Raw genomic sequence first — 10,228 nt, 5'->3', positions numbered from 1 at the left:
TCTTAACCAGTCGTATTAAAGCGTAAAGTGAATTATTTTGCTGTGTTATTTATTGTCAGGGTAGAATCACTCTATTTCACGTGGCGCAGAGTCTCCTAATTACATTCTTCCACTTACAACGTAACCCCAGGAGCAAATTACTATGTTGAAGTTTAGTGCAGAGATGTATGTACTAATTCTCAGATTTCGACACAAAAATACTATAAAACGGTTGTTTCGATTTTTTTCTTATTTTCTAGGTAACATGTATTCAGACTGTTTCACTACGAATTACCTAAGTTTACAAAATTATGTTGCACATTATACACTAAAAGAACATAAAATGTACTGTACTAAAAATACCGCAAATTGACTTCAATAGTTGCGCCGAAAACTTACTTGTGACAGTGCCAGCATCTACAACACCTTCACCAGTGACTAGGGCTGATGACGAAAGACTTTCCCATTGATCAGAAGACGGTAAAGCTTGAGCCCGTTCACCTATTGAAAGCTCGCTATTTTCTCTTTGCGCTGCCAAAGAGGCTCTGTCGTTTCTTTGAGCTCTTTGTTCTCTTCTGGGTCCTCCGGATCCTAAAATTTCCAAGTGGATATAGCGCACCCAATAAGTTCCACCTTTCCTCTGCCAAAGCACCTAAAAAGACAAAGATAGCATAAAGCTAAATAGAATGAAGCTGCAGCGCATTATTGTTCACACGCCTATACGAAAAAAATAGTCACTTAAAAAAAGAAGAAAAAAAAGAAAAAAAAGAAGAAAAAAGAAAAAAAGAAGAAAAAAAGAAGAAAAAAGAAGAAAAAAAGAAAAAAAAAAAAATATATACCCTGTTTTTCTGTAGAACCAAACGGTACCATATAGTTTGCTACTATTATTTGTTGTTTGTTTTTTATCTCTTCCTGTATTTCGAAAATCTGTCTGAACTTTTTATTTTTAGGTAGATTTATCTAGGTTTTACACCAAACTAGTTTTACACCAAAAATCATACTGTAGTACAGTTTGTTACTCTCTTTTTGCACTATTTTCAAACTTGCTTTAGAAGTTAAAAAACTTATTTCTACAAGCTAGTTTTCTACTAAACTAAATATCCCTGTATTTTCAAAGCTAAATTTTCTCTAGTAACATAGTACCAAATATTTTGCGTATGTCTTTTCTTGATAGACTTCCACTTCTTCTTGAAGCTCGAAAACCTGTTTCCATACGCTCGTTTTCTAATAAAATATATTTCTCTAGACGTTAAAGGCTATTTTTTCATCAAGATTACCATTGGAAGTACGCATACGGGATGGCGGAAGAGCTCATAATTTTCCCTTGCAATTAAACACTATATCATCCAATACTGATAAAAGCTGCCAAGAATGAACATCATCTTCGAGTTTATCAGTATTTTTGATTTCTTCTTTATAACTAAAGACTGTTATAACCATTAGGAAATAGAGAATATCTGAATACAAATTTGATACTAATATCAGATCCTTGCATCTTTTATCGCAACTCATGTATTACTACTAAATGATGAAGATGAACAATATGGAATTCTGGACTAATTTCCAACCCATAGCACGATTGAAAAGTAGTAGAGACCCAAGGCAGAATTTTACATATAGATAAAAACCACGGAGCACAAACACTGTCCACAGTAGTAACCATCTAGCAGAGTCTTAAAAAAAGATATGGACAGTTTTATTCATGAATATTATTTTTTTTCTGTCTAATACATATTCCTTTTTTAATCGGTGGCGTAAAAACTTTCAATTAAAGAATTAGCTCGTATACACTGAGATTAGGTGTTTCAAGCTAATTTTGCTCGTTTTAGGTTAAAAACTGATTTGGTTTCTATTAATTTTTTATAATGTTTAGGTTTCACGCATATTAATGGTACCTATTGTTGGCTCGCAGGATATATAATTAACAGAAATTAAATTTAATTAATGGTAAAACTACGGTAGTAGAAATCTTAGGGGTAGTGGTTGTGGCAAGAATAGCCATGTAATGATTTAGTACATGTAGCAACTTTAGTATCAAAATGGACAGTTTTATTCATGAATATTATTTTTTTTCTGTCTAATACATATTCCTTTTTTAATCAATGGCAAAAATTTTCAATTAAAGAATTAGCTCGTATACACTGAGATTAGGTGTTTCAAGCTAATTTTGCTCGTTTTAGGTTAAAAACTGATTTGGTTTCTATTAATTTTTTAAAATGTTTAGGTTTCACACATTTAATTGCTAGTGTTTGTTGATGTTCTTTTTTGTTTTTCTTTTTTATTATTATGTTTATAATCCACTTGTACTACTTATTGTCTTGTAGTTGTGGGTAATAAACGATAGATTGATTAATATTAATGGTACCTATTGTTGGCTAGCAGGGTATATAATTAACAGAAATTAAAGTTAATTAATGGTAAAACTACGGTAGTAGAAGTCTTAGGGGTAGTGGTTGTGGCAAGAATAGCCATATAATGATTTAGTACATGTAGCAATTTTAGTATCAAAATGCGTAGTCAATAATCTCAGAAATCTTCTAATACCAACTTTGGTAAAAAATCAAGTACTATTTGTAGAATATGTACTTCAAGAGTTTTGATGTTGGACTTTCTATATCACAATATTAGCCTCCGATTTTTAATCGATACTATCACAAATCTTTCAATAACGACTTTAGTGATATACTCTGATTGCAAGATGTATGCCTAGTTTGTTTTCATTTTGGACTTTTATATTGCAACAGGGGAATCATATTTATAATCAACAAATTCAGAAACCCTTAACTACGAATTTTGTTATTAAGTTCAAATAGCAATATAACAAGCTAACTAAACTTAAAACTTACGAACTAACTAAACTGACCAAAAAATATTTCTAAAATAAACATGTGCTGTTATTATGGAGTTCAGCCTCATATTTGTAATCAACCAGCTCAGAAACCCCTAAAATATCAAATAAGGTGAAATAAGTGTGAAGTAAGGGCCTCATTTACGCCGATTCATTCATGCAGACTGAAATTCCTTGTTTGACTGTGATCTATAAAGCCTCTGCTTGATATTTGGTATTTGAACAATTTGGGACCTTTACATAGGACGAATTACTTATCATGCCCCCCTCCCTAATGTACTTTTTTTTTTACCCTTCGACCATTCTTATTAAGATGAAAACCATACAATTTTGATCCACTGTCACGATTAGCTAAGCTGGGGTTTTTTTCAGAGTACACGCCATCAGATATACACAAATAAAACATACATTATATGATAGTTATTCGGAAAAAGTCACGAAGCCGTGCAAACAAGCAAGACAGCAACAAATAAACAAACATTTTATCAATGTAAGTAAATTTACATACAAAATACATCAACCCCATTTTCAACCCCATCCTTACTTACCGTGAGTAATCCTCCCAGCCACGTAATTCCCTCATACTGTTTAATCCCAATTACTTGTCAACCCTTCCATCAAATTTCAAATACCCAAAGGTGTTTTCTCTTAAACGTTTCAATGTTTTACACTTACGAATCAAATGAAGCACACTGTTATTCACAAACCCACACAACCATTGGGAATAAGGATCTTTTATTTTTCTACTTTCTCGTAAAAGTAGCACTTAAGTCAATAGCCTAATTGCATTTTCAATTTATCTAAACTGAGTTGAAAAGTAAGATTTACCTGAACGTTAAGATCATGAAGCCCATCCCTATCTAATTTTGTTACTTTGCCAACGTCATCTTCTTGCACTTCTTCATAAGAACGACAACACCGTACCAACATTCCAGGTTTAATAACACTCCTTACATATACAGCATATTCATCGTTGCTTGAAAAATCCGCTCGTTTTCTGTAAAGTGTCATATCATCTTCGTCTTCCGACACTGATTCGTTAATATCATACTCATCTGAACTGGCTGTTTCAGAATTAAAATTATCATCAGTGCCAGATTCAGAGACTACTTCATCGTTATGCTCCAAAATCCAACCTACTATGGACTCAATGCTTGGTATCGAATCGGGTTGACGACCCCCTATATTGGAGAAAAATAATATAGGCTGCTGCACGAAAACTTGAAAAGTACATATATATTTGCATTAAAAAAAGTCGGAACAACGTCACAGAAGTTTTTTCACAAGAACAATATTTCAGAGTTAAAAAAGGAAAAAAGGGGGAGAATCAACACGTTAGATTATTTTATGTTATCTCTTTACCAGAACTGCGCCACATAATTCCTCAGAAATCAACTCATTGCCGGTAGAAACCGCTTAACTCTTTAGGTTTTATTCATTGGTGGAAGAATTAAAGACGAGAATAGTAAAAAAAATTTTTTAAAAAATTCTGGCTCCACTACGAGAGTCGACCAACACAAAATACCTGGAATACCCTTGTTGAGTGAAATTGGGTACCCTCACTAAATAAAGTAAAACATATGTTGCTATATCTCTCTTTAATCATCTGAAACCACTCGCTTTAGAAGCATTAATATGTAATCAGTACCATCAACAGACAAGACCTGGCACCAGATGGCAACCAGACCTGGCGCTAGAGTAATCCGGTCTGGATGGAGGATGAGCGTGGTTGGCCGTATTGGCATCAGGCGGCTTGGTGCTGCGGTGAGTTGTTAGTAGTAGTAGTAGTTCTTTCAAATTTAGGAAGATTTGTAAAAGAGTATATTGGACAGCCTCTCCGTCCCCAGATATTCCATCTCCCCTGCGCGGCTTATAGAACAGAAATAGATAGCAAAGAATGTAAATGACTCGTAAAATCAACAATACAACTAATGACATACTTTTGTATGATTAAATGTTTACAAACAAAAATATCAAAGGATCAAAAAAGAGTTTACTTAGAACGGCGATATATGTTTACTGAACCTGGATCTCGATTCTTATAAAGCTTTCCAAGGCGGTTTATTTTTATTTTGCGTCGGATTTCGAAGTTTATCTATCACAAGCTCATGTACAATGACATTTCTAAGGACTGAGCTATGAAAATACAAAAACTTAAACTGAGCTGACAAAACATAAAAGTCAAATCTTGCCTAATCTTAACTACAGAATCTAAAAATGATAGAAGTTGCATTACGATAAAATAGTAATCTTAAGATTGTGTTACCGCCCTCTATTCTATATATATACCCACTTTGGGAGTTACTATATTTACGCAAAAACGACAGCTGCGCCTCCAAAACTACCAGTTAGCGAAATGTTTGGTACGTTTACCCTTGTTGATTTCAAACAGTTATGTTAGTAGCCCTTAGGGAATTAAAGACCCTAAAATTGGCAAGATAGAAGCAAGAACTTGCCACTAAAGTAAGCAGTTCCTGGCTGACTCACCTTATACTCGTCTTCTACTGTAGTAGTAAGTTAGTGTAAGTATTTTGTACTTGTAGATGAGATGTACTTGTACTTGTACATTGTCTTTTTTTCCTTTTTTTTACTCTGCTTATTTGTCTCCATTGCTGCAAAGCGGGTACAAAATAAGTTATTATTATTATTATAAGATTACCATCAATTGGTGGGCGGCAGCTTGCTCATATTTTAGGTTATTTAGGTTCAAAGGTGATATACGACTGTAGAATGACACAAAACAAAGGTAAAATAGAGAAGACAAAGAAAGGAAAAAAGCTATGATGCTGTGTCAGTATTTAGAAACCTACCTAACATTTTTACAGCACGTTCAACGGGTCTTCTTTCAAAACCCATCTCGATCAGCTGCTGTACCGTGGCCGAAGGGACTACTTCACCCTTTTCCTTATTTCTACAAGATTTATTTGTTCGTTCTAGCGGAGAATGTATTACATTTCGGTCATTGCGAAATTCATTGAAAAAAGCAAAATTATTCCCAGGTGACAATGCACCACTTGTCGGTGTTGGAGTTACTGAAGCCTCAGAGAGAGGTCTATCTATCTTAGAAGACTTCTGGCATTGAGTTAGGTGTTGACTTAACACCAACGCAGCTAGCTCCAGTTCTTCAACGGTGTAAGTGGCTTTGACTGGTGATTGCGAAGCAGCTTTAGATAAAATTTTTTGCAAAAGCATTTCCTCCAAAGGAGGTGAATCACATTGAGCAACTTCTTGCATTATTTGACTTGATTCTGGCTTTGGGAGTTTTTCAGTTTGCTCATCAGACACAGGCGATTTCCCATTTGAGTCAACTCTAGGTAGACCGAGCACAGGTAATGTAGATGGGTCTTGTGGAGGTGAGACTCTATGAAGTGTCTTAATTTTTTCAAACAGAATAGCTTGTAGTCGACATCGATTCAGCATAAGCTCTTTGAAGGTCCGAAGACTTGCAAGAATACAAAGTTGTTCTGTTAGCTTCATATCATCAACGCGTGAACTATCTAAAAAATGAAAACCCTATGAATTTTATCAATAAAGACAATAACTAATTTGTTCAATCGAAAAAACAAAAGAAAACAAATCCGTGATCTGGAGACAAGGCCATATCCAGGGGCCATATCCCCCGAAATAATCCCGGATACGACCATGCCCGAAGACTACCTCTAGATCAGAAAAAACTAACAAGCCCTAAATAATCCACAAATGTACTGTTTTAAAACACGTACCATACACACTTGGTGGCAATGGAATATGTTCAGGTGAAAATTTGGGCTAAAAATTTTCCAGGTCTTACCTTTTAATTTGTAATTATGTACTATCTGTAACACACGCGAAAAGTGAAGTTTGGTTAATGCTAATGAAATAAAACATAATAGGATGAAAATATAATAGTTTAGAAACAAATTTTGGCTATATATTTGCAAGTTAGGGGATGGGTGTAAAGCATAGCATATATTAAACACGTAACCTAACCCAACCCAGGTACGCGCCCCCCCCTAAACCCCAAAAATAATAGTTTAAATATTGTAAAAGCAATGACAAACCACGGTTTGCAATCCAATTGTCTATTGAAAGAAACCCGTTTGACTAGTTTCTTAAGCATCTTCCCTAAATAATATGGGGCGCGTGTTACAGATAGTGCATAAGCATCTTTTAATTTTGTGCCTTTTAATATGCAAATTCTATAATCAATCAATCTATTTTCCAATTCATTAATGTTCAGAAACTACTCAATGACGAAATTCAAGTCATTATTCTTTTTAATCCTTGATAAAATTCTATAATCTCCTTCTAGGGCAAACATTTTAGTAAAAAGTAAGGTGTTATGAACTGTCAATCAACGTCATTTTAATTAGTTGTGTATAGAAAAACATTCTTCCGTGACTAGCAGCATGTGAATGTTGGTAAATTTTTTGGAGCACCATGTTCTTTGAACTGCTAAGTTATTGTCTTCATCTAAATTTATTCCAAGCTGATTGGGTTAAATTGTGTTAATTCTTTTCATACTTAAATGCAAATAAGACAACTTTCGTTAGAAATAACTAACGTGATAATTTAATAATAACTAACGTTAGCAATAACTAATGTAATAATTTAACAATAACCAACGTTAATAATAACTAATGTAATAACTTAACAACAACCAATGGTAGTAATAACACTAATTTAATAAAAATAAAGTGTATTTGCCAGTGTAATCTAGATATGTCACACCTGTCATTTTGTATTTCATTACAACAGTAAAGAGTTTTTTTTAGAGCCATTATAGTATAATAATTCATCATGACACTAATTTATTTGATTTGAATACAGATTCAATTAGTCCCTAATACAAAGTAAATGGAACAATTCGTGTTAAAAAACTGTAAGCAAGGAGCGACTCGGCTCAATAACAACCGAAACAATTAGTCTGATCTAAGAAAAATCGGGAAAACACTCCTCCAAAAGTCAACAAATCATAATGAAAATCGCACCATCAGATTAAGCGTATCAGAGAACCCTACTGTAGAGGTTTCAAGCATCCATCTGCAAAAATGTGGAATTTTGTATTTTTTTTACAAAAAAAAAGATCACGGATGCGTGTTTTTTTCCAGAAGTGATCGTATCAAACTAATCATCCTAGAATATCGGAAAAGGACTCACTCTAACGGAAATTAAAAGTTTTAGTGCTCACTTTAAGTGACCAAAAAGATTAGAGAGCAACCAGCCCCCCTCCAAAGTCATGACATGACATGGGCGCTTTGGAGGGGTCATGAGATGACCCCACCAAAGCGCCCGGGGAAAGGGTTGTGAGTTATGAAACTTGCCCATTGTTCACGTATAGTATTTGTTATTGGAAAGTGTACAGACATTTTTTAGAAAGGAAGGGGGATCTTCTGCTGGGGGGGGGGGGGTGCCCTTCCCCTTGCTCTTTAACCAAAACCTCACTATTACGCCAAAATTTGACTTTTTAACCCAATTCTTTAAGAACGATGTTAAAAACTCGAGCGTGAAGAGCGATGTGTTGAGGAGGGGTAATCCCCCTAATATATGAATATTTTCTGTTCGTTTTAAGTTTTAGGTTGCACACAACTTTCAGTTGATTTTTTTTTTTCAATTAATCATTCTATAAACGACAAGTTAATTTTAATCAATGAGGACAGTACATAAATTAAATGAAATTAAATGAATAAATTAAATGAATTAAATGAATACAAACAGTGATCATGCTTGATTTAAATCGAAATTCCAAATTACCATATATATTTTAGCTTATCATTTACGGTTTAAGCTCAATTAATCACTTTCTTTTGCATTTTCTGCTAGTAGCAAGTCAAAATGTTCCCCAAAAAAGGAATAATCTATAGCTTTACATAATAGCTAAATGCCAGGCAGTATTGAGTGGGCAATACTGTTTTTGTGACCTGCTCGTCCCTATCGAACGCAAAAGCATGGAAACTGTAAAAAAGAAAATATGAACGCATAAAATTAGGTTTCATAATGGCTATAAAGTTTTTTCCCCTATGGTATTGCAATTTATTTGTTTTGGTTAATCGAAAAATAAAATAAAACCAACAAAAGTAGTTTCAAAAGCAGATAAACTTAAAAACTAAAAATTGATGAAAGATAAATGTAAAGAAATCAAAATCGTATCATCTATGGCAATGAACTAAAGCTAATGATCTTTTAGAAGTTCTTACCAGTTTGCCATTGTAATTTTTAGACTAGTTTACCTATGAGAAGCCTAAATATAAGGTAGGTAAAGCATATTCATATGTCAGAGATTCAAGCGATAAGATTGCATCTACACCCATCAAAAGAACTTAGAAACGCATCAGTGAGTTTATTTTGTATACATAATTCCAGAGATTATTATCAAATTTTTTTCTTCAAAGTTTTGTTTTATGATTTAGTTTCTTTTAAGAATCAAATCAGAGACATAATCAGAATTTTATAAATCCAACAGTTTATATCAGTTAAGAAAAAAAAAATTGCGCTTGATAAATTTAACTAAAATCTAATAGAAAGCACCCCTTAGGGGACATAAAAAATAATCGATTCATTAATATTCTAATTTTTTAATCGATTTATAAGAATGGCCAGAAATGGTCAGGCTCTACCACTTATGAGGTGCGACAAATAATATGAAGCTAGAAGACATAAAACACAAGGTCAAACTTTAAATAGTATTTGATTCAGTTTAAGTGTCTTTTAGCTTAGTTTTTAACTTAATTAAGTGTCTTTTAGCTTAGCTTTTAATTTCTTCTAGTGTCCTAGACTGCCAAAGCCAAAACTTTGGGCAATCAGATTGGGCCAAAAAAAGACAAGGAAAACCTCTAGTGGATGTAAGGAATTGCTAGTAGTACTGTTCAATGTACTAGATAAAGTATTTCGACCTATTTACCCAAAGAGAGCACAGGAAGAGAAGTCAAATTTAGACAAGGGATTTTCTTTTTACCTTTCTCAGTTACATCCCGTTTCGTGGACTGACAGCTATCAAGTTGATCTAAAGATCGAGATATGATGGTTGCAAGCGCCATTTTCGTTTCTTCATCTTTTGGTAGTAAACTTAACTGAAGAGGTCTGGTTGGCAATGAAGAAATTGAGCCAATTTGCTCTTTAATCAATTGGAATGTTTCTTCAGATTGTATAACAACGCGTCCATGTTTTCGGAACTGTATAATTGTCCCTGTAAAAAAGTACCTCAGCCCGTTGAGAAACTTGAAACTTTTATAGTTTGAATCACTTTATCTCATGACTTGTGTTCATAAAAAAAGAAATTTCGCTTGGGCACAATGTGTATAAGACTATATAAAGATGGGGTGAAAATTTTAGAGGTTTTTAGAAAAAGATATGAAAGAATTAGGAAAAAAAGTATAGTCTAGAAAAGACATAGCTTCATGGTTTCTGACCTTCACAGATGGT

General features: G+C 33.7%; 1 protein-coding gene across 1 annotated transcript; it reads right to left on the bottom strand.

The window, feature by feature from the left end:
* Positions 1 to 342: 342 nt before the first annotated feature.
* Positions 343 to 9,992, bottom strand: LOC148938828 (uncharacterized; the record flags this gene model as incomplete). The annotated part of the gene is made up of 4 exons (XM_089107507.1): positions 343 to 631; positions 3,656 to 4,008; positions 5,638 to 6,324; positions 9,762 to 9,992. Coding segments are annotated over 4 exons (1,560 nt in total), but the record flags the coding sequence as incomplete, so codon positions are not given.
* Between the last annotated feature and the right edge of the window lie 236 nt (positions 9,993 to 10,228).

The sequence above is a fragment of the Artemia sp. Qi Xiang Cuo genome, unplaced genomic scaffold (genome assembly GCF_049724085.1).
Source record: "Artemia sp. Qi Xiang Cuo unplaced genomic scaffold, ASM4972408v1 HiC_scaffold_400, whole genome shotgun sequence".
NCBI lineage: Eukaryota > Metazoa > Arthropoda > Branchiopoda > Anostraca > Artemiidae > Artemia > Artemia sp. Qi Xiang Cuo.
The sequence above is the reverse complement of the archived record's forward strand: the minus strand, read 5'-3'. Positions and strand labels throughout refer to the sequence as shown.